Source organism: Mytilus galloprovincialis, chromosome 1 (assembly GCF_965363235.1).
Source record: "Mytilus galloprovincialis chromosome 1, xbMytGall1.hap1.1, whole genome shotgun sequence".
In the NCBI taxonomy this organism is placed as follows: domain Eukaryota; kingdom Metazoa; phylum Mollusca; class Bivalvia; order Mytilida; family Mytilidae; genus Mytilus; species Mytilus galloprovincialis.
Window position 1 is genome coordinate 14,984,500 of NC_134838.1, and position 27,051 is coordinate 15,011,550.

The 27,051-nt window shown below is 32.1% G+C and overlaps 1 protein-coding gene across 1 annotated transcript; it reads left to right on the forward strand.

Annotated features, from left to right (window-relative positions):
- The first annotated feature begins 8,904 nt into the window (after nt 1-8,904).
- Nucleotides 8,905-26,907, forward strand: LOC143061920 (uncharacterized). The gene is made up of 9 exons (XM_076233788.1): nt 8,905-9,212; nt 14,662-14,735; nt 17,595-17,705; nt 21,267-21,326; nt 22,852-22,932; nt 23,491-23,542; nt 23,722-24,654; nt 25,107-25,191; nt 26,175-26,907. Exons 1-9 carry the CDS (start codon nt 9,059-9,061, stop codon nt 26,905-26,907), a joined length of 2,283 nt encoding a protein of 760 aa, XP_076089903.1. The 5' UTR covers nt 8,905-9,058.
- The last annotated feature ends 144 nt before the right edge of the window (nt 26,908-27,051 follow it).

Genomic DNA, 27,051 nt, shown 5'->3' on the forward strand with positions numbered 1-27,051 from the left:
ACGCACCAGGTTCAGATTTTATTGGTTCACGCACCAGGTTCAAGATTTATTAGTTTACACAACGGGTTCAGTTTTTTGGTTCATACATCAGGTTCAGGTTTTATTGGTTCACACACCAGGTTCATGTCTTTAAAACAGTGTTTGAACGATGACACACATATATAAGATCTCTAGAAATTGTGTAAAAGGATAACCTTCAAAATTGTGAAAATGCTGATGGTCCAAATTCAATGAAACAATTAAAGTTTCGTTTATTCTTTTGAAAACATCACTTCGTACTGTGTACTGTAAGTGTTGCATTGCTCGGCATACTTTACCTTGTTTTTATCGTCTTATGATAAAGGGAAATTTGTTTACTACTTCAAAGACATTTCTTTAAGATTCTTCTGCAAATAGTTATAGTTCAAAGGAAAAAAATGAAACAATTCTTAACGTAACCTTCTTATAATTGATATTTAGAACTTAATAAAATAACAAGATTACAAATGTGCACATTAATCCATACTAAGCCGGTTATTTTCCCTTTGTTGACCTTGTGTTTACTTTTGCATTGATATATGATCATTTGTTAAGGCATTAACATTTTTTAATTGTTATTAACCTTTGTAGACAAATATATTGTTCATATGTTTTTCTTTGTGTCGTTGGAAGTCATGCGAATTAATTTCTTGTATCAACTGCACAATGCAAAACATATATATATGGCATTACATATGATCTAAATTTAGCTTTTAACTTACACTGTTGAGATCTGTTTGATTTCTTGCTATAGTAACACAAAATCTGAGGCAACACATGTAACATACAATTTTTTTAAAAACGATATTGATTTAGGATATTACGAGTTTCAACTATAATACTATTTGTACAGATGATAAATTCTTATTTTAATAATATTTGCAAGACAATTTTCTAGAATAGTATGTTTGAAAAAGCCTTAGCGAACTTAAAATTGAAAAGAAAATTGAATCAATGGGTCTGCTTTTCTGTTTTCAGCTCTTTAGTCGTGTAGTTGTCTCATTGACATATTCTCCATTTCCATTCTCAATTTAGTACTTAATATTTTAATGATTTTTCTCAACACAGACGATCGACTCAAACTAGGATCTACTTGTATGACAAACGTAACGATTTCAGTTTCCTCATTATAAACTTCCCATTTCTCATTGGACTGGCCTAGTATACTGTATAGCCCCTTTTGGAATTCATGTGATTCCCTAATATTTTCACATGGTTTGTATCTTCAAAATGAATTTACGAAATTTGCACACGGGGGTTTACATACAGACTTAACGCTTTTAAATATTTGAACTGTTACATGAAAGGAGTAACGATTTCAGATCAAGTTGTTAAGTATCAAGTTTAAGAACAGAATACTAGTAATATATCTTGATGAAATTTATTGGTCTAACATATCTTTTTTTCAAAGACATACTATATAAATAACAAGTCACTGCACAATCCAGTGATTAAATTGTTAGTTTTTTTTAATATAAATACCAAAGGTTAGACAGCTTTTTACAACATGCGATTACGGTGGTAAAATGTTGCATTAATCTTCGAATTATGTTTATTTTGGGAGTATGTGTTCCAATTTGTTTATATTTATTTTTTATAAGATTAACGGTATCGTTATATAAATTAAGCTTATGTAATTATCAATAAATAATTAATGTTTCATCGTAAATTTAGCAATAATTCTGAAATGTGATCCAAAATGGGTTTATAGAAATAAAAATAAAAAGATGAAGTAGGATTGTCATTCAGACAACTCTCATCAAAAGACCAAATTACACAGAAAAAATATGATGTAAAAGAAATAGAAAATTCATATAATGTAATATATAGACAAGCAAAAAAACCCTAACTGTTAAATAAAAGGGCATACAACACAGACACATTTTATTTACTCACTGCATCCACACAGAACTGTATCAAACCCGGGTGTAAATATAAAAAAAAGAAGAGTCTTAAATGTTTGGCAATTGGCAAGAGCATGCATTTGAAATACCGAACTCTGGGGAAAATTCATATTTCAAATGGCAAAACCAAAAGCTCAAACACATAACACGAACGGATAACAACTATCATATTCCCGACCTGGAACACAGGCATTATTTTTTTCTTATGCAGAAAATGCTGAATTAAACCTGGGTTTGTAGCTAGTTAAACCTTTCACTTGTATGACAATCGCATAAAATTCCATTATATTGACAACGATGTGTAAAAAAAAACAACAGACACAATAGGTAAAAGTAAATGTAAAAAAATAGGGGTACAACAGTCAACATTGTGTTATAATCTTAATCACTATGAAACAAAGAAATATGTAACAAAGAAACACAAAAAGGCATATAGACAAAGCAAAACAGAAAGACAAGAACGCAAAAATCAACTATAGCACAACGACATAATGACGGGATGAACAAGAACCGAGCCACGTCAAATGGATATCTCCAAAGACAGATCAAACGGTAAAAGTAATATTCGAAAAGACCAGAGAATATCATCAAGGAATGGAAAGAACATTTTTAAAGCCTGGCAACTCCAGCTGACAGGGAAGCCGATAATTATACTGATACGGATTTGAACCTAAATGTAAGGTTCGATCTATACGAAAACGATTATCAAGAACTAGTTTTCAGTAAAGTAGAAGTTAAAGAGGCCATTGAATTGTTGAAAATAAACAAATCACCAGATGTATTCGTTCTTACAGCTGAACATCTTAAATTTGGTGTAACAGCTTTGATGTATTGTATTACTGAAATAATAAACAGCTTCTGTGAGGTACAAAACATCCCAGATCTCATAAAGTTGGGCATACTCTCTCCAGTCTTCAAAAGAAAAGGTATGAAACACGAAGCAAAGAATCATAGAGGCATCACTGTTCTACCAGTAACAGGAAAGTGCCTGTAATTCCTACTCCAAAATAGACTGAGAGTACTGATTGACGTCTTACAAAACCCTTAATGAGTTAATTCTAGAAGATGTGGATAAGAAGGTCCCATTGCACGTTTCATTTTTTGGATGCAAAAGCCGCCTTTGATGCAGTAGGCCGCTCAAGCGTATATAAAAAGCTCTTTCTGGTAGGTTTCACCTGAAAGCTATGGATACATACATACCTACTGAGCCATTGAGCAATGTCCTCGGTCAAAGGGATAATAAATTCACAGAACCTTTTTCAATCCTACAGGGAGTAAGACAATGTGATGTTCTCTGACCTACTAAAAGTGTATGTACTCCAGATTCTGTTACATGGATTAGAAATCCTTCTTTCTTTGAGAAACGAGTTGCACGCAAATAGAAATATTCTACAGAAAAAACCTTGAAACAAGTACTATCAATAACAAGTACAACGCCAGATTCAGCAACATACATGTACATTCTAGCCGGAGCTGATCCTTTAGAAAGCAACATTCACAAGAAAGCCCTTAGAATGTATGATGCAGATCAGAGAATTCAATAGAAAAAGAAATAGCAGAAAGGCAATAATGTTTCAAAGGAATAAACGACAGTATTTGGTTCTCCCAAAGAAGGCAACTACTAGCAATCAATGAATATCTGGCACTGAGATATTTGACAATCCTCCAACAACAAATGTCTGGAAAAATCGTGTATAATGCAATATCTTGGATACGCTATATAACAGACATTGTAACTCTGTATAATAAGATACATTATATTGGAATTGACCAATACGCCATTGGAGCTCTCCATCCGGCATTAGCTAGACGTGTTAATACAACAACGAATAGAGATGACGCAAGACTACCGGTAAAGCTAAAACTTATGACAATAACCTACTTACTACATAGTACGAGAGCAGCTTTCAACCAGAATCATTAGGCAGCAACCATTTGATTTTCTGGGGGAGGGGGGGTGCTTTTTTTCTTTCAATTTTAGCATTACATATAGTGGCAGCTGAGGGTGAAACAAACAATTTTTTTTTCTCAGAATCAAAAACTAATTATTTTTTTCTGCAAAAAATGGAAACAAACTTTTTTTTTCCAAAAAAAAACCATAGCCACCCCCCCCCCCCCCCCCCCCCAGAAAATCAAATGGTTGCTGCCTTAGACCCAACATGCCAGACTTTCTCACAAGATGCAATCTTTTTGTCATCTATAAAACGCATGTCTTTCTTGCTTTAATATTACAACCTTCTTAAAATTTCTGTGTGTACTAAGTGTTCCATCAAATGACATTAAAACAATAGATACATTATGTATATTGAACCCGAGTGCTGTATTCTGTGTACAATGTAACTGTACTCACAAGCTAAACCTACCGGACCACCTTAGACGTAGATTGTGTTTTTCTTTACACGTAGGCAGAAATACAATTCTCAACGCCTTGTCTAGTAGCAAGAGAAAGGTATTAAGGGCAGCTACCTCTCTGTAAAGTATTGTGTTCTAAACGAAAAACATTGTAAATAGAATAATTGCGACTTATACTCTACTTCAATATTATTAGAGGTGGTCCTATAAAGTATGGATCTTCTAAAAGACAATACAATACTATAACACGTTATTAAGATGATAAACAATATCAGTACCCAAAACCTATACTTCAAAACCATCGTGTATCATTTGTGAAGTTGATACGGAATATTTATCAACAAGACCTTGGTATCTTCTGATGAACATTTTTAGAAAAAGGACGTAAATATATTTTCGAAACAAATAAACCGCACAAACCAGGCCTATCTTTCTCTTATGTATACATATTAATACATTTCCAATTATTCACTAATAAGTCTGGAGACTGTAATCCTCAATGTGAAAGTCATTGGTTCCTGTATGTCTTGGGTTTTTTTTAAGTATCATAGATCTAGCCTTTGGTTATTTCTTTTGAAGAATATTGCATTTTCGGCTTGTCTTGCACTTTTGCTAATTGTGTTTGTCTATATGTCTTTTTGTGTTTCTTTACATATGACGTGGCTCTGTACTTATACATCCCGTTATTGTGCTATTGTAAATTTTTGTATTCTTGTCTTTCATTTGTACTAATGTGCTTTGTCTATATGGATTTTTGTGCATCTTTGTTACATATTTGTTTGTTTTTGTAGTGATTAACATTATAACTTAATATTGAGTGCTGAACCCCTATTTTTGACATTTTTACCATTATATCTATTTGTTTTGTTCACAGATCGTTGTCAATATAATGGAATTTGAAGCGACTGCCATACAATAGGTTTAGCTAGCTATTAAACCAGGTTTAATCCCGCATTTTCTGCACAAGAAAAGCCTGTACCAAGTCAGGAATGTGACAGTTGTTATCCATTCGTTTGATGAGTTTGAGGTTTTGATTTTTCCATTTGATTAGTGAATTTCCGTTTTGATTTTTTTATCGGAGTTCAGGTTTTTTTTTGTGATTTTACTTTTTGAAATTTTTAATCTTGTTTTCGTTTTGGGTTTGGTTCGTTGCTGTAGTTCGCACAGTTCTTCATAGCTGTTAACATTCTCGTCCTTTGGTCTCATTGCCAATTATATAACATCTCATTATTTTCATATTTATGGATAAATATGATCAATATAGTCAATTTATATAACTTGTAAGTAAGATGTTTATTCTTCCCTCAGCGGTATTCAAACCTGTGTGACTAACTCGAGCAGTAAAAGCGCCTGTGCCAGGCATGATTGTTGTCGGGATAACATACAATTTTCTAGATGGTTTTTTTAAAATGTCAATGCACTAATACATCGATCTTGATCAGACTTATGACCAATTTAAATCGGTAATAGTCATGTTAAGGACGACAGCAAAATCCTGAATTTGTATCCCTATGCGATTTAGGATCGGGATGCCTGGTGTGTAATTTTAACTCGGGTATGCAAACCATACCAACGCATTAGATATTACCATTTAAATAAATAAGCCAAAAACTAAGGTGTTTTTTTTTCTTCTTCAAAATGTGGCCTTGAATTTGAGCTTGATCATAAAAAAATCGAAAGGACAAAATTTGAATTTAAACCCTTAAATGATAATAGGTAAAACAAATCTTTAATTGATAAGAGTAAATTTAGTCACCAAAAGGCAGCACAATTTGACGATTTTACATTTTTCGGATTGAGGTTGTGGCTAACAACCAGCGTTCTAAAAACGACTATAAATTATGTGGAAATCGGATCGAACTATCGTTAGAACACACATTATGTATGACGATTAAAGGTCCTGACTAAGAAGTTTATAATGTGCCAGAAAAAAAATATTTTGCATAAACGATAATATCATAAATGACATTGTGAAAATTGTAGTATTTTGAACTGATTGAAAAAAACCAGTGAAATTTTAGACCCAATTTTACCTCTTTGTCCACCTACCCTTTACAAATATATTATATATATGTCCGTGTCAATTTTCGCCATTTTACGGGACTTGGAGGGCTAAAGGAAGACACGAATAAAAACTTGCAAAAGGAAAAGATTTCTCATAAATGATAAATATAAAAAAAAAAATGGAGATGTGGTATGATTGGCAATGAGACAACCTGAAACGAGAGGTCAAATGATGTGAGTATATAGCCCGCATTTATTCACAGCATTTAAAAGATCCCCTGTCTCAATGAAGCCATCCATCTTGTCAGTTTCTCATACTTCTGAGATACACCCAATTCTTTCTCTCCAGTATTTAAATTTCCCCTGCTGCTTAAAGCAAAATGTTTTATTGAATACTAAAAAGTAAAATTACAAGAATACCGAACTCCAAGTAAAATTCAAAGCTGAAAGTCCTTTATCAAATGTCAAATTCAAAAGCCCAAACAAATCAAGCAATGGAAAACAACTGTCATATTCCTGACTTGAGAGAGATATTTCCTTATGTAGAAAATTGAAGATTAAGCCTGGTTTTATAGCTAGCTAAACATCTCACTTGGATGACAGTTGCATAGAATTCGAAACGCAGTTTAATGATAAAATAATATTTTAACTCCAGTTACAAGAAGAAGAAAAATTATTCGTGTTCAGTATTATTTGAAAACCCCTTTAAACCAAAGATAATGTCATTTTCGTTACACGGGATTGTTTTATCGTTAATCTTTCTTAATCCTCGATCTATATAGTACATATATACGCTACATTTGTAACTAAGATAAAAACAATCGACCGCACTCCATGTCAAAATCATATGACTTCATTCCCAATATCATTTGATTGATTTTAACAACTTGTAAACCATTTGAAAGACAGATCCTCGAATGATCATATTCAAAAAGACATTAATATTTTATCAGAAAGTATGACTCTTTTAGAAAATGTGTATGGAAGGTATGAAATTCAGATAGTTATCTTTATCGATTGATATTGTATAATCAACTATGAATAATAGCAGATGAACATATGATAACGTCTATAACATGTCATTGAAACAGGACAAAGAACAACAAGAACACAAACCCTCACTCTCCATGCAGGCACTGTTAACTAATGGTGCGTATTCTCATAACAAAATTGACCATATATTATCCCAAATTGTTTGCAAACAAATTAAATAATGATAATAAAGAATTAAAACCAATCGAGAGTTAAAAAAAGAAACATATACCTTCGTCGAACTCTCCTCTTCCAAGAGTTCATTTGAAATTTTGTAAACTTCTCCTCAATATAAAACAAAGTGACATTAAAATACCGAATGGGGGGTTGTGTTCTGATTTTCGTTGACATCTGTTATACTGAAAGTTGTATTGAGAGCCGAGAAGTATGTTTCAAACATACATGTACATGTATCTAGAACTGTTACTCTTAGGATCGGTCAAATTAAAATTTACCAAACTTTGCCTATACTTTTTTGTCTTTTTTTGTCTTTTTTTGTTTTTTTTTTGTTTTATAAGCTCCTTATATTTTAATAAACTTCTGCAAAAAAATGACACCGTTAATGATATTAATTATATGAACGCAAGTAGACGCCAGCGCTGGGAATACATATCATTTTTTATCTTGACAAAGGAGGAGACTGGTTGATGCCCTTCCTTTCAAGAAACACTGAATTATTCTTAACTTTCAGACTTGAACTCGTATAATTTTGACTATTTTTGTGCGCATCATCAGTTCTCCAAACAACTGACTTTCAGTATGCGCGATGACAAAGAAAACCGGAACACAACCCCCATTAGGTACCGTGCATTATTACGAATTATCATAGATGTCTGCTTTCTTGAAGATATTCATAAAATACTTCGTAATGTTACTCTTTTAATTAATATTAGATATTACGTTTAAAAATCTCTGATTTAAACAAATAAATAAACCATAACTGACAAAGATCAAAATCTATTGACCGTAAATAAATCTAATTGAAATCATATACTTTAATTTATAATTCTTTACATAAAACTTACTACTCTAATAAACCGCCTGAAGTTTGAAAAGTTTGCGGATTTAAGTTTTGTTATGGAAATTCTTTTGTTTGAAAGCGATATTAATAAGGATTAGACTGATGTATCTAACACAAAATATAACCCTTAAAATCTACGTCTTAAGAATCTAAAATTTGAATTTCAACCGTTTAAAGCCCTGCTTTATATTTGAATCCCCATAAAAGATCAAGTCGCATTTGCAAATTTGTATCCTTTCCAGCCGAGCGATTTATATATAAACTGTATCAGATATTTAAATCATAATCTTACAAAAGACTCAATACACGGACATACAAAGGCATGTCACAGTACAGAAAACCATTTACATCCGATAGTATATATTTTACATTTGGATCCAAGCCCTGTTGAGCTTGGTAACAAGACAATTCTTTATCAAGCGGGTCTTAATTTAAAAAATTGACAAAAATCTGTAGAGGACAAAAGGGTATCGTATTTGTTTGTGTGTAGAAAAATCAATGTGTTTTAAGTCAACTTTGTAAATTGATAACAGGAAAACTATACATAAATTAAAATGTAATATATGGATTTCTGCCAGTGTGGGTATGAAGTGAGGAACGAAGACCCAACACTCAACAATTTTGCCGGAGGGACATAATAATGAAACATCTTGATTGATATTTTTTGGATTTGAATAAAAAAGGAGATATACATAGTAATTAATAAATATCTGTGTTTTCCGGAATAATGAGTGGAGTAGTTTTACCACACATTCCTGGCGCTGCTCCGTCATACACCAGATCCCTACCCGCGGGATTTGACTCAAGATCTCGACCCTTGAGTTCGAGTAGTAATGCTAGTGGTTATACTGTAGTTCCTCACGTATATTATGGATCGCACGGTAAGTCTATATAGATTGTTTTCTATTTTTTTTTTTTACATTGTTAATATTTAATGATTTGAAAGAATAATGTTTGAATTGTATCGATAAAATGTAACATTAAAATAAATTTGTAATTTTATGGTTTTATGTTTCATGAAAATGTCTAATTGTTTTGATAAACATCTCTTGGCTTGAACTTGTATGTAATATAATGAAGGATAGCATTTTTAGGTCCACAAAAAAGAATGATAAAAGAGACCATCGTACGCCCATTTAAGATCATAATTATTTGGGTTTGACTCATCCTCTTGCATGTTGTGATCTTTTAATTTGTAAATTTTAGGAAACTTACAACTATTGACCTGAAGTAAATCCTATTGAAAATTGATCAAAGACAAGAATAATTCATCTTATATGCACGCATGTTGTATAAATAAATGAATTGCGAAGTTTACTATCGATAATATCCTCTCTTTCGGGTTGAAGCTTAGATAAACACATCTTTTCACAAAAAGTCCTTAGTATTTTGTTTAACCTCTAACTGGCAGCAGTATAGTGTACATATGATCAATGCACATAATAAAGCTATTTATTTATTCTTTTAAAATTACTTTTTTACTTGCTGAATGGAATATGCAAAAATCCTTTTTTATTTGCCATTAGATTTATGAGTTGACCATTTATATCTGGTCAGACAGACTTTGAAAATAGAATTATAAGGACCAAAATTGTGTATATTGTGTAAACAATTTTCATTTTGGAGATCCGATCCTCGTGTTCTACCTCTGCACAAATTTATGCATGGTTATACCAAAAGACATTCTAGCGGTAGGGGGGGGGGGGGGGGGGGTAAACAATGGTGTTTATATCTTAACCCTCCCCTAATTACCTCCATAAGTGAATTAATAAATATGAAAAGAAAAATGTAAGGAAAATAAGGAAAATATGTATGTCGAGGTCATTATCTAGTTTCAACACTGATCTATATGTTCGTTGGGTGACATGTTATTTCATTATACATACTCCAATTTCTTTATGTTCCTAGATACATGTACCTCCTGTGTTACTAATTTCTAACCTCCTTGGGTTTTTCAGTGGTAATCAATTTAGTTAGCCCTTAAATAGGTTCAGGGATCCTAGTTAACACAGTAACTTCTAGATATATTTAAGATATTTGCTGCTGCACAAACCAACTGGATCTTTCTCGTGTTGAATGTTTGATTTGTAATTTTCCTAACTACTCCCAATGTTTACCTATCTAAAATATTGTTTTGGTTTTAATAAGTTTCTCTCATACGTTACATGGTATTTATTGTATCTATTCATCGATTTCTATTGTTAGTTACTTTATTTGGAGTGTTGAGAGTCCATAAATCTACATTTATAACACGTACAACTACCTAGTTGCTGTTTTTAAGTCAAACTTCCAGCCGATAAATAAGTTAAACTGACCTGTAAATCAATAGTTTTTCAAGAGGACTACTAGTTTTATCTATTTAACTACAGACGACATATTCACACGCTACCTTTGTTTTACTTTCTGATTGATTGTTGCCGTACTATACCAGTCCTTAAGTGGAATGCAATCCTCCAGCCTTGGCTAAGGCCACGTAAAAATGTCACGAGGTCAATAAATTGTAATCCTTTCCCTAACTTCGAATAAAACAAGAAGTCAAAACAAGCTCTTATACATGCATATTGGTTTTAGATTCGATCTTGAAATACAGAAGCTTTCAAAGTTTATGGTTTACTTATAAGAGAGTGCTCTTAAAATTTATTCTCTAATGTCTGAGGATTTTTTTATGCCCCATTTATTGGCATTATGTTTTCTGATCTGTGCGTCCGTCTGTTCGTTCGTTCGTCCGTTCATCTGTCCATCTGTCCCGCTTCAGGTTAAAGTTGTTGGTCGAGGTAGTTTTTGATGAAGTTGTAGTCCAATCAACTTGAAACTTAGTACAAATGTTCCGTATGATATGATCTGTCTAATTTTAATGCCAAATTAGAAATTTTCCCTCATTTTCACGGTCCACTGAACATAGAAAATGATAGTGCGGATGGGACATCCGTGTACTGGGGACTCATTCTTTTTATATATATATATATTAACATGAAAAATAAACAATATGGACTTATATAACCGATTTGGTATATGTATTGTGATATACATTACAATCTAAGTAGACGGAAGGGAAGAGAAATTTTTGATACATCTTTTACTTAATGAGAAGGGCATCAGTATTATATAAAATATCTGGCATACATAAAAGGCAATATTTATATGCACATTTTCTTTTGGAGGCATTTTCCCGTTTACTAAACAGGTGAACATTTGAGGGTTTTGTAATTCGGAAACTTAAATGCACATATTCGACAGAACTTTTGCTTTTAGATTTCTTCATATCCACACTCTTTGCTTAAATCTTATCTCAAATCGGTAATCCTTCATTTCAAATTATAGGGAACTGACGATATTAAGGTCATATTAATGTAGCCATAATATCGTAAATCTAATTGTATTTTATTTTTTAGCTTGACATAGAGACCCAGATTTAAAAATTATGTAAAATTATTTTGGTTATCAACAGTAATAACAACTCCTTGAAACACTCCTGTTCAAGTATATGAAAATGTTATTATAACGAGGAGTAGCAGTTAATAATTACAAACCTGGTAATATATCCCCTTTAATAAACTGTTACTTTTACAAATAGAGAAAGCTGTTTCTGCTTCTCAATCAAAAAGGAAAGTCATACTCTTGTACAAATAAGTATTCACTTAAATAAATATGTAATTGTGTCTTGAAAGGTATATTTAAAATATTTATCCCTAAAATAGTATATTAAATAGGACACCTTTAAATTATCGGTATATAAAAGACAGTTAATTCTACAGTGTATAGGTAATGGGAATATCGTGTAGTCTTTTGTCAGAAAATTCACTTTTAATTTAGTCTACAACAAGAAAATAAATAAGAGGTGCGTTTCCATTTTCCAAAGGTTCAACTAGTTCTAAACCAGTGTGAAACATTAATGTGTCCCCAATACACTGATGCCCCACTCGCACTATCATTTTCTATGTTCAGTGGACCGTGAAATTGGGGTGAAAACTCTAATTTGGCAATAAAATTGAAAAGATCAGATTTGAGGGAACATGTGTACTAAGTTTCAAGTTGATTGGACTTCAACTTCATCAAAAACTACCTTGACCAAAAACATTAACCTGAAGCGGGACAGACGGACGAACGAACGAACAGACCAGAAAATATGATGCCCCTCTACTATCGTAGGTGGGGTATAAAAAACATGTGTCCAAAGAGGACATTCAGATAGATTGAGTAAACTTACAAGTAGAATCTACACTCTGCCTAAGATGTGATCACCTCGTATACCTTCCAAAATGTGAAAACTTCAGTCATAAATAGAATTAATATGCGTCTCTTTTTATCGTGAGAATAAAGAAAAACCATACATTTGGTGTCTGTTGTATGTTTTGGAGAGTATTTCAGTCAATTTTTGCTACATTTTGAACTTCAAACATAACATTCAATACAAAATGTGAGAATGCGATACCCCGCCCTTATCCATGTTTTCAATGTTGAAAGTCTTTAACGTATGTCCTATTTGTTCCATGTTAGTCCAGAAAATTCTATGCTACTTCAAACAAGATTAATTATCATTAATTGCCGATTTGCTTATTGAATTTTATAATAATATATTTTTCTGCGTAATTTTAAACATTACACGCATACCTATATATCAAAGAGATAAAAGTACTTACAATGTACTTGATGGTTAAGGGTGATATTATGTGGAATCAAAACGAGGTACGCAGATTAAATTATCAACATCTTTCATAAAAATACGATAATAGAACAACAAGATAAATCGGAATTTAATGCAAAATATTGTTTGGTTAACTTAAAGTTTATTAAAAGGTTTATAGATGGTGTTTATTTTACAACTTTGAGATCTTTATTAATTTGTTTGCAGAATTTGATTATTAAACCTAGTACATTAAAATTAAATACTGGCCGTCGTGTATTCTTAAAGGGGGTATTTAATGGTAATCATGCATATTTATGGTTATTCAATGGTGTTTCAATGCAATCAAGGATAAAATCGTAAACATGTTGACATCTATTGCCCTGAACGATATGACAAGAATATTGGAATAATGTCCTGATCAATGACGCTACAAAAAAATGAAAATATTTCAAATTAAATAATTATTCACTCGTTACTTCGAGTAATCTCTACGGGATGGATGATGGAATTTTATGTTTTAATGTATTTTATTCAACTATGATTGACTTACTATAATTAACTCTCTGTGTGAAATTTGGAAATAATTCTGTAAGAAAATGAGTTCTACTGTTGGGTTATAAGTTTCAGAATTGTCTGTTTCACTTACATACTTCTTCAAACGTTCTATTATTACATTTTTCTGCAGTTTATTTTAATAAAAACATGCAGAACCTTTTATATATGAAGGGAAAATGTGAACTTATCAATATAATAAAACACATCGTAACTTCCAACATGCAAACACCAAACTTTCATGAACAACGTTACATTAGTTTAGTGTACTAGTAACTCAAACTTCTGTTTTACTGAAAATACAGATACTTCTGTATAAAAAAGAAGATGTGGTTTATAAATTGCTAATGAGACAACTCTTCACACAAGAGACCAAATAACATAGAAGTTAAGAACGACGAGGTTACTGTACGGCCTTCAATAATGAGCAAACCCCATACCGCATAGTCAACTAAAAAAGGCCCCTAAATGACAAATATAGAACAGTTCAAACGAGAAAAACCAACGGGCTGATTTGTGTTTTAAAAAAAACAAACAATGAACGAAATACAAATATGATATTATTCAGCAATAAACGACAACCGCTGATTATTAGGCTCCTCCTGGCTTAGGGCAGATATACACAGAATGTGGACTGGTGGGGTTATAAATACCAATGTTAGCAGACTAAACCCTTATGCTTTTACTTTCAAAACCTACATGTATGCTCAATACACTACATGTATCAATTACTGATTGTCCCGTACGCTTAATAGTAAGATCAATTATCGAGATAAAGCAGAAGGGTGGCATCATATATTCACAGTGTGTCGTGTGTGCATTTCTCAATGGATGAAAGTCACTCTCTTTCGTTGTCATAGAACGAAACATTACGGTTAATGAACCTAAAAAACGGCTTAATTAATATTTGATTGTTATGTTTTGTCTGTTGCACAACAATATACCAATGTCAGTATTAAGAGAAGGGATGGATTCACCCAAATAGTCTAACTATATAAATCCTTGATTTGACCAAGTTTGTACCTATCGTAAATGAGTATATTCTAAAATGTGGATTAATCACTATTGTAAGAACACTACGTAATCTTTTTTTAGAGGACCTTGCTTGTGTTAATACAGTGATAATAAAAATGCGTTCTTCTTTTTTTCAGATATATGCAGTTTCCGTGGACCCACACGATCTAGTGGACGTTCATACTCAAAATTACCCTCACTCAGACATAAGGTAAAGTTTCGAATACACAATCGCACAGTTTTTTTTTTTTTTGTTTTTTTTTTTTTTTTTTTCCTTTTTTTTCTTTTGTTGTACTCTTTTATGGAGAGCGCAGGGTTAAACTTGCAAGCATTTCGAATTTCGACATGATTAAGTTACAGTTCGATAAGGATGGGATGTCACAAGTTGAACAACTCCATTGAAATAGCAGCATCACAAAGAAAATAAAAAAAGCCGCCAGATGTTGACATACTGACTTCTGTTATACCATGCATACCTATTTTATTTACAAAATACTGCTTCAAACAATTCAAATAATCGTGCCTTAAGAATTTTATTTTTAATATCGCATTCTCTTTAAGTTTTAAATCTGTTATTTTTTTTTTTAATAAATTGTTACACATAAATTGGAACGTAAAGTAAACAAGATATGTTTACCTTTGTGGATATCTTATCTTAATAAATCTTACAACGGTTTTGCAAGTTACAACAAACAGTAGCTTTCACATGGTTCCCGTAATAGATTGTCCTTTTTTGACGTGCATATGTTTATTTTGGAGGTCATTTGACGTGCATATGTTTATTTTGGAGGTCATTTGTGGTCTAATTCATAGCTAATCAGTACAAATATAAACGTTCTTAAACACCTGTCAATTATTAAACAAATCAATATTCGTTTCGTGATCTGAACTTGGATAAAAGTCAAATCTGGAAAACTCCAATACTTTCTTTTTGATATCTTGTTCTTATATCAAAATGTGTCACTGTAGTATGCTTATGTCTGCACATTTGTTATCATACCGAGCATAGTGCATTATTTCACGGTTTTCACGACCTGATCAGGATTGTACAGTAGTACAGGTATCAACAATCAAAACAAAAATACATCATAGTTGAATATAACCCATTCCGATACCAATAGTTTAGTGTGACGTCCATTTTAGCTGACTTAGTATACATTAATGTTAAGGGGTCAGCTAAAACCAGCCTCCGTTTGCGGGACCTTCTCGCTGTTTTGAAGTCCCATTGGTTTGGGTTTTGGGCCCTTGGACAAATTTCCCGTTTCCATTCTCAATTGTGAAAATACAAATAAAAACCAGAAAGTGATGTATTTCACAGTCATCGGTACCTTATAATAATAAATAAAATGCAGTTCATATTTAAATTTGGACCCAACATGTCTTAAAACCACAAGATACACAATATAAAGACTACCTGAATTTTTCAATTTGAATCGGCCTCAATGTTTTTCTTGATAATATTAAAATCGAAATCTAATAAATAAAAAAACGACATATTTCGATAGACGAAAACATGTTTGTCCTGAGAATAAAGGTTTACTGGTTTCTCCCATATTTTTTAAAGCCTTGTTTTTATTCCTTTATATATATTTTCGTGACTATAAAAATGATTAATTGCACATTTAGAAAACGATCATCTTGATTAGTTTATATATTGCATAAAATTATTTTATTTATATTTTACATTATTTTGTTGGGCGTTATCAATTCATTATGTTCAGTTCATTGCTTCAGTTAAATACTTTACTTGACTTTTAAAGAAGAAATAAAAAACTTCAAATATCTTCTATACGTAGTTTAAATAAGAAAATATCAAATTTCGTTTAATTAAACCATATCAAATGTACATGTTCATTATTCAATAATCGTGCTTATAAATGAGCAAACATGATAAACATCAGCCGTACTGACTCTATGAACCGAGCTTGAAACAAATCAATGTGTCTCTTCGATACAACCGGTCCAGATAAAGTTTCAATTTAAAAAGAGTTATTGACTCTTGAAAAATATATGAAAGACAACAGTCGCTCAACGATGTTGAAATCTCTTAAATCTATTTTGTTTTAAATTTAGATACGATGAAAAATGAAACACAAGTGCATAATTTATTACCAACTATAAGTTGCACCACAAGACCTCTTTCCAAACAACAAACATCAATTTAAAAAAAAATAATTAAAAAGCTAAATGCCAAATATAGAGCAGGATCTGATAACCTTTCGGTAGTACCAGAATATAGAATACAGAATATTTATTATTCCAATCAAACTTTTTGTTATTGCAACTGATCTTGTATATTTCAGACACCGAACAGTTTATAGATATTTGAAGTTTCAAAATGCTCTGATATTAAATTTGTCTCAAGGCTAGAATTTAAAGGGTTTGTCATTGAATTTGACGTAAACTTTTCAATTAAACATATTTTCTAAATCATATGTATTCATCCTAACACAAAACGACATGGACACACATTTGAAAATGTTGATATGAAGTGTCTGAAGTATTAGCCTTTGACTCTTTGACTTAGAATAAGTCTATTTAGAAATAAAAGATTACATCAATTCTATTAAATGCTTTAAAGAGACAGTTGTTGTTACCCTTCTATAATACATACATAATGTATTTCATTGAAATTGAAATTGAGAAGTGGGTTGAGCAGACGATACATGATTTATTTCCCGTGTCAAAATTCTTAATTCAATTCAAAATATTGTAAAAGTCACTAACAAGGATGTGATATAGTGTTCTACATACTGTGTGATGCAAAATGTCTGCGTTTTCGTTTTCTGATTGCGAAAGATTAAGTAGAGGAAACAGTTTTTCGCTACCACCTCTGACACATGAAAAACACAAATTGGATATATTTCTATGTCCGTCATACCCGTCTGCAGTACATGTGTTTCCAAAGCTAAATGTAAGAATTGTTTTCCTTTCAATTTTATTTTTGTCATATTCAAGATACTAATTAAGATTATTTCAGCATTTGTGAAACCGTCAGTATGTCTTCAAGTTTTAATCAATTCATTTGTTATGATTTAGGTCGAGATAATATTTATAGTTTTTTTTTTAGGGAGGTCCAAACAGTCTTAACTCGGAAATAAGTTCACAATATTCTGCCAAGTATAGAAGTTCATCAGATCTCAGCCAAACAAAAGTTGCCAGCTCGCCTTTCTTGCCCAAGGTAAGTGACACCGTTCTTATAAAATATTTATAAATACTATAACAATTACTAGTAGTTAAAAACAAACATGGTTGCTTCCTTTTCCACACCAGTGGCTTATAAGTGTTTAAAAAATGTATCTTTTAAATTATGTTTAAAAGAACAACAACGTCTGAGTACGCAGATTTTCATCAGAAAACTTCCAACTTGATTCTTTAAACGGAAAATCTAAAAATCAACGGGCACATATTTAATTCAAAATAGCAAGCGTCACTGCAATGTAAGATAATAAATGCTGGTAGCTCCGGGAAGTACAAAAAAAAAACCAAAGAAATTTTTTTCAATGAAATGTAAAATACAAATCTCAATTAGCATAAATTGTGATGCTATAAATTAAAGTCACTTTAAGATTTTGGATCGGAACATTGCACTTTCTAACGTTTGGTAAAAGATAACAGATTTTAAGACGTCAAACCTACCACTTATACATGGATGGCAATTATTTTAAAGAAATGTTTGTTGAAATTTTGAGACAAAATAAAACGTAAAGAAAATATATTAAGAATCAAGTGAGCACGAAACAATGTGACCTTTTAAACTCAACTCAACACAACTAAAAAATCAATAGCTAAAATTGGGGCTAAGTTCACTATATATATATGGATCATCAAAAAAATGTTATGTAACTCTCATTTTGGCAAAAAATATTAATCATAACTAGAAATCAAGCAAAAGTTTACTAAATCTAAGTTAGGCTACACCACCAATTCTTAAATTCAGGTCAAAGTTCACTGTAACGGAAAGTTGAATATAGTAGGTAAAACCATCCAGTTTATAAAAATTGGACAACAATCCCAGCCTTGCAATACAGAGCCTTTTTTCGTGATCTTATGAATCAGGTCAAAGCAAATATGCATTATACCTTATATAGGTATTCTGGATTTGTATTTGCACAAGACTATCTCTTTTTTTTTTTATCTTTTATGTGTTGTATTAGCCATAACGGTTTAGAATTGTTAACAACTTCACGAAGACACTTGGTTACATATTTGCGCCTTTTGAGATATTGCTGTCTGTGCTAACGTCTTGCGGCACGTATTTCATAATTAAATGTCTATTTTATTTATATTAAACCATCTCTGTTGATATAGGGTGTAATGAAGCAAATCATATATCATGTTTTGGAGGGGTGTTTGTGAAAACATACTTGGTTGAGGAGGGGTTGGATGGAATTGACAATCAATTGTCAGCCACTATGTCGAGTGCATTTTAACTTACTATTCAAATGTTGTTTTAATGGTCGTAACATGAGAAATTAATTTAGAGTTAAGAGGTCATGGAGGCTAGAATTTTGTTTTTAATCACCCTTCAATGAAACAAGTGTGTTTTCCGTGACTAAGTAAGTGCTTTTTTGTTAATCTATAATTCCTCGAATAACCGATTATGATAATCTCTATTCTTAATCCACCTTGAACTGCATATTTTTTTTCAATTTGGGTAATGAGGTCATTGACAACTGTTTTGTTTAAAAATAAACAGAAATTAATTCTAATGGAATCAAGGAATCAAGGACCACTGTATTATACTAACTTTGTCATCATTGCAACCAACCAATCTGGCACTGTTGCAATTAGTCAACTGGCAAAGAACGAGTCAGCAATTAATTTATTTAAGAGCACTGTACCTTAGTTTCAAACTTTTATTACGCCTATCCTGAATACTATCCCCCCCCTTTTTTTTCACCAAACCACACAAACCAAAATATCATTTTTTTTTCAAAAAGAAACTGTAAAAAAAGCCCACTTCAGTTAAAGAGAAACCATTATACATGAAAAGGTATTTTTTGTCAGGTTTGTTTAAAGCAAGAATCAACCAACTTACTTTTATCAACAATAAGTCCCAATTAAAGAATCTCAAGATATGTCGTCACGTGGTTTCAGCAACGACGCATAGCATTGTACTGTAGTGTAAAATAAATATTTCAAAGATATAGTAAGATGTGGTATGAGTGCCAATGAGACAACTCTCCATCCAAGTCACAATTTATAAAAGTAAACCATTATAGGTCAAGGTACGGCCTTCAACAAGGAGCCTTCGCTCACACCGAATAGCAAGCTATAAAGGGCACCAAAAATTACTAGTGTAAAACAATTCAAAGGGGAAAACCAACGGTCTAATCTATATAAAAATGAGAAACGAGACACACGTATGAACTACATAAACAGACGACAAGTACTGTACATTAGATTCCTGACTTAGGACAGGTGCAAACATTTTCAACGGGATTAAACCGTTATAATGGTACCAAACTTTCTCTCTTTTCTGAAAGGACAAACAAAAATACAACATCAGAATATAGAAAGACACACTATAAAATATCAATTGGAAGGCTTAACTATATAAAAAAACTCAAATTAACACACAATTCATGTTTATATTAAACCTGATTTTTTCGTGAAACATATGTATAAGAACAAATGGAACCCCTTTACTATTTAAAGTGATTTTTTTTTGTTGTAAAAACAGTATCCGTCATCATTCAATATGAATCCGTTACCAATTATGTCTGCAAATTCCACGTAAGTCATCACCATGTTTGTTCGGCTTAATTATCAGACCAACATTTAAATAAATAATCAAAAATTCCATACGGATTAATCTTGGTTGTATTAAACTTAATAAATGTATGTAATTTCATCGTAGCCCAGCTGAAAAGAGTCAAATTTATATACTAAACCTTATCCAACGTTTCACGAACAAATGAATATGATTATTTGATGAGGCTAGTTTCAACGTGTTTAATTAAAATAAATTAAAGTTAAATTTTATGTCGCATGTAATTGCCAAATTTAAGTATTTCAGTCGTTATGTAATTTGCATCCTCTTAACTGTAAAATCAATTTAATTTAATGTGTGATTCAAAATCATATGTACTGGCATGATTTGTTAAGTTCAGTAGAACGTTACAGTTATAATGCAGAAAATGTGCGTTTTGTGCTTTAAATTTTATATTTGCACTTTTAGTACTCTAAATTAAACGGATTTTAGCAATAAAACCGTCCAAAAATGTCGTCAATGATACGATACCATTAACTCAGATGTTTTATTAAACATTTTGCATTTAATGGTAAAAAATTGAATAACTTATCCAGTATAAATAGTCTCCTTCTGAACTTCAAAGCACAACATATATCAGTTTTTACATGCAACTCATTATCATTATTTGTTGTACTACCCCCCACGTAATTCATTTTTGGTGGCCCATGTGTAGATATATTTCATAGAACTCCTCTGAAAAATAATGTTATATGTGAAGAAACGATGCAGCCTTCCAATCTTAAAACTAATGTATAGAGTACATTGTTTTGTCTGAATCATGATAACAATACATGTAACACACACACAAAACATGGCTTTCGTTGAATGTCTGTGGTTGCGAATGAAATAATAAATTTAAACCAATATCATCTTTCAAGTGATCGAATATAGCATATTTCAATTTATAGATTAAGATATTTACAATCTATAATAACATGTTTATCTATAGCAACATGTTTTAATTCTGGATGTTTTTCATTTCAGTCTGAATCTGAGGAATGTCTCAAATGCTTATTAAAGGTTCCTCACAAGAGGTGTGAATCGGTAAGTTCAGAAAAAATATTCAGAAAGACTTTTCGTAACACTAAATATTTTGTTATTGTGTATCGGAGAGACAGCAGGAGTTCATGTCACTTGTGGCCACAAATGTTCATAAGAATACAAAGATTCATCTCAAAGATACAGAGATTAAATCTGCTGAAAGTTACCCGAGGAACAGCCCTTCTAGTAACATAGAACTTTTTTGATAAGCTTCGACTGTTTTCCATGTTATATTTATATGCAAAGTTTCTAGTCATGACTTTTATACACTCCACTCGATCGGAGAAGGCTTTTGAGGCTGTTGGTATAATTTTGAATTCGACCCATATGTAAAATACAGGCCAGGTAGTCCTAAAAGTCATTTAGTCAGATTTTGAGAGTAGAAAGTAATTCGCGTCAAAAATGACCGAGTCAATGTAAAACTTACATTGGCCAGTTGCAATCACATTTCTTTAGAAAAAGACCTGTTATTTTATGGTATTATTGCATAGATAAATTGCTAGCCAAAGTAAAAATTTCAATGTTAAGTAGTCAAATTATTTTTTCAAATCAATATTGATATCACTTTGATATAGATTAAATAAATCATGCTCATTTCAAGGTTTTTAAAAACTTTTTGAAGTACACTAACATTAAAAAGAATTAAATGTAAATTACTTGCGTTGATAATGTGTTTTATATATTATACGTCTTTAACTTCTGTTAATCATTTGACCTTTTGAATGGCAGATATGCCTCCAAGAATATACGGATCTTTGGTGTATATTTGAATATGTATTTAAACTGAAACGTAGTTCGTCTTTCATATTTTTTATATCAAGGTTGTTTTGAAAGTTATAAGACATTTTATTGAACTCGAAATGGGGGTTATGCATCTCTAATTTCTGCACATGCATTACTGTAATTAAGGAAATTAATGAGGTCTATGGAATATATTATACCTAGTTTCAACATATATAAATTGCTTTGTTTAGAAAATAATTATAATAATGACACTTGTCAAATCTATCTAAGTTTCTGTATATATCTTTCAAGAGGTATTAAGACAGGTCAAGTTTTGGTGAATAATGCTTATGCTCGTAAAGGAATCTGTAAGAAATCTATGATGATATTTCTCTTATTCGTTGCATTCTCATTGGTTACCAATGCCATGATAAACACATACAGTGATCTTAAATTTCTTACTTCGAACTTTAAGCAGAGAGTAATTTCTTGATAATACATTTCAAGTATAATGCATGAATCTTCTGCTTCAAAGACATTTTCATGTTTTATTATTCGCTTATTTGAATGTTTGGGGGAAAATACAAACTTGTCCGATCACCTTTTTAAGTATAAAACCAATTTTTTGGAAAAGTTGGAAGAAAACTCGTGTAAAATATTTTGATGAATTGATTACTTGCTTGGTATATTGATTGATTTTTTATATGTTTTTCCTTTGTATATTTTCATTTTGAGGTACATGTACCATCTGGTAAACAAATCATTGACTACAAATGTATATACATGGTTTATGAATATGTTTCAGCACAAGTATATCAGAGTAGGAGGTGGTTATCGCCATGGTTACTGGTATGTTAAAACCCTGTTGGAGGAACTTGAACTTCAGGTATATAATGGTTAAATGTACTCAGTTCTCAAGGACTTATGAGCAGAGTATTTGTAAAAGGATATGCAGAGGAATGTTAAAAAGCCTCTTCTAATTGTTAACCATTTTGATATTTAATTGTGATACTTTTAATGGGAAAACCGCGGTCTTTCTTGGAAATAAAAATAAAAAAATCAGAAATATTATGTGAACGGAACAAAAATAATTATCGAACCCAGGGTATAATAAGAAGAGTGATGTAAATCATATTATACTGTGACCCGTGTATAAACTACATTTTCAGTTGAATTGGGGCTCGGAATATTCAGAAATGTCTTTGTATAAACTTAAGGATAATATATATATTTTTTTATGTACAGAAAACTGCAAATAAAAAAAATTAGAAAATCCTTAACCAACAAATTGAAACAGAATGCCATCATAAAGGTACAAATGTCATGTTCCCACTGGTAATGCAGGATAAATGTTTATTTTTTAATGATATGTCTTCAATCTAAAATAATTTTTGTAGTGAAATATCAAGATATAAAATATTTAGATTTGTCTTCATATTTACAGAGACAACGAGAATTGATTCGTCAACAGAGATTGCAAGCAATAACAGAAAAAGGTATGTAAGATATAAAAAAAAAACATGGAAAAACTTTCAAGAAAGTCAGTATCAAAGTAGTAAGACGTAAAGATACAAAAACGTTTTGAACCGAATAGTGATAGAGTTTACATGTTAAAGTTGACCTTAACTAAAAATTGTTTGCTTTTTTAACATTTATTTTTTGGTGTGTTTTTCAGAAGTGAAAGCTATAAAAACATATATAAGAACTAAGAGTGGTCGTCTTATAGAAAAAATCATATTCTTATCAGAAGAGGACTATGCAGCTTTCAAAGCAGGCAAAAATGTCGCCGACATTTTATCAAAATATTTATCGAAAGACGAAGCCGCCGGTTTGGAATCATGGGACAAGGATGAAGTCAAAGCTATTAAAACATACGTCAGAACCAAGAGTGGCAGGCTGATCGAAAAAGTGGTATATGTTTCTAAATCTGACTATGACGCAATCACCAGCGGCGCAGCAGACGCCAAAGATCTATTGAAGAAATATGCTGGCGAAGGTGAAGTAATAGAAGGATGGGATGAAGCCAAGATGAAAACGATTAAAACATATGTCCGTACCAAAAGTGGACGTCTAATTGAGAAAACAATAATGATATCACAGGAAGATTACGACGCAATGATTAGAGACGGAAAGAATCCGAACGACATTCTTAAAAAATACCTGTCACTTGATGATGGTGAACAATTTGAATCATGGACTAGTGCTGAACCAATGAAAGCCATCAAAACAATGGTTCGAACAAAAAGTGGGCGTTTAATTGAAAAGACAGTGTATGTCTCTGCAGAGGACTATGATAAACTAATAGCAGGTGGCGGAGACATGAACGAAATTCTTGGGAAATATATGAACGATGACGATGGTAAGATTGAAGGATGGGAAAAGGCTCCATCTAATCCCATGAAAGTAGTTAAAACATTCATTAGAACCAAAAGTGGTAGACTAATTGAAAAACAAATTCTTTTAACTGAAGAGGAATATAGAAGATTTCAGGAATCTGGAGGTGATCCGGATTTCCTCAAACAATTTATAAAGTTAGAAGCGGGTGAAGTGATTGATAGCTGGGAGAAAGCTTCAACAGTCTACTCTGCCGGGTCAGATGTTAGAAATGGTAATTATTTGTCAATTATAATGTACCATATTTTTATAGCAGTCTATTAAGTGACGATTTTTGAACTAAACTATTGAACTATTTTATATATATTCAGACAATTTTTTTCTCTTACAATGTTTAGGTAGTATGAACGATAAAACAATAACAAATAAGTCAAAAATTATCGTAAAGTTATTTCTTTCAAGAATTTATCTTAAACACGTATCTTGAATTTTTTTCGTGCATTACACGAAAGAAGCAAAATATGTCACACAAGTAGCATATGTTTGGTGTACAGCCTATCCTACTACGCATATATCACCTATTTAAAAGCAGCCATTAGTTCATGTTCGTCAATTTAGTTAGAAAGTAAGAAGATGCGGTATGAATCCTAATGAGACGATTCTCCACCAGAACTTATTTGAACATCAAAATCTAAATGTAATAATGTTATAATTTAATCTTTAAAGCTAAGGAAGGACAACGCATTGTTGGAAAAGATGGTCAGATCTATGAGGTCGTGGTAGATCCAATTACGGGAAAGAAATACAAAAAGTAAGTAGAAAGTTTTTTCATTATCATTGATCTAGACGTATACACTTTTGTTTAAGGGACGGCTGAAGTACGTCTCCTGGTGCGGAATCTTTACGCTGTATTGAAGACTCATTGGTGACTTTGGCTGTTTTCTGCTCTTTATTCGGGTTGTTCTCTATTCGACACATTCCCAATTTTTATGCCCCACCTACGATAGTAGAGGGGCATTATGTTTTCTGGTATGTGCGTCCATTCGTTCGTCCGTCCGTCTGTTCGTTCGTCCGTTCGTTCGTCCGTCTGTCCCGCTTCAGGTTAAAGTTTTTGGTCAAGGTAGTTTTTGATGAAGTTGAAGTCCAATCAACTTGAAACTTAGTATACATGTGCCCTATAATATGATCTTTCTAATTTAAATGCCAAATTAGAGTTTTGACCCCAATTTTACGGTTCACTGAACATAGAAAATGATAGTGCAAACTTCAGGTTAAAGTTTTTGGTCAAGGTAGTTTTTGATAAAGTAGAAGTCAAATCAACTTGAAACTTAGTATACCTGTTCCCTTTGATAAGATCATTCTAATTTTAATGCCAAATTAGAGAATTTATTCCAATTTCACGGTCCACTAAACATAGAAAATGATAGTGCGAGTATTGTGGACACATTCTTGTTATTCTTAATTTTATTCCGATTAAGATATGATTTGATCTGTGTCGCATGTGAAAGTTTCTTTCAAAACCCTGTGAAATACATACCATAAGATATAGCTATCATCTGAACTGTATGGGTTCAATTGTTTTTCCCTAGCATCTGATGAATCTGGACGAGTCTCAATACATAAGACATATTATAAATTGACTTCATTTTTGTTGATTCTTGTCAAACAGTAAAAGAAGAAAAAATAATGGTTGACACAAAAAGGGTCAACTGTTTGTAGTTTTCACTGATATACAGGCAACGAAACAGAGTTTTTTTCGGGTATTGTCTCATTTCATAACTGCTTTCATTTAAGGAGAGTTGGAGGAAAAGAATCTGATATAGATAGTGGGTTTGCGTCGATGCAAAAAGGAAAGAAAGGAAAAGAGGAAACAGCAGAGGAAAGAAAGAAGCGAAAACAAGGTGGTCGAGATGCTGGAAGTGACAGTGACTACAGTTATAGAAGTGTTGTAAGTGCTGGGGGTACTCGACATGTCCGACGCCGACGTAAACATGCCGATGGCACGTACAGCGATAGCGAATCGTACCATAGTGACAAAGACCCAGAGGGAGCAGCCAGACGCAGGCGTAGAAGACGTGAAAGAGAACATCAAAACAGTGCCCATAGTTATTACAGTGTGACAAGTGAAGGTGGCACGAGAACTGTTCGAAGAAAGAAGAAAAATGCTGACGGAACATACGGGGACTCGGAATCTTACCACAGCGAGGACAGTCACAAAGAAGGAGGTGGTCTTGCAGAACGGAAAAAGAAACAAAAAGAAAAGACGGAGAGGGAAGAGGCGGAAAAACGAAGAAAAGCTAGAAAGGAGAGGCATGGTAGTGGAAGTGATCATAGTTATTTCAGTGAAACTAGCCAAGGTGGCACACGCACTGTGAAGAGAAAGAAGAAAATCAAAGACGAGCATGGCAATGTGATTGGTTATGGTGATGCTGAATCATATCATTCTGGTAAGGGAGAAACAAAAACAAACCTTTTTGAATACCGCGATATTTTGTGTTGCGTCATTATGATATCTTTATGCTGGTAAATAGTTAAATTATCAGTTAAATATAAATATGATGATGATGATACATAAATTAATAAGCTTTAGTAAAATGGTTATTAACAAAAAAGGTATTTATAGATGTCAATTTAGTTCAATTTTGTTGTTGGTTTAATGTAGCATTGATAT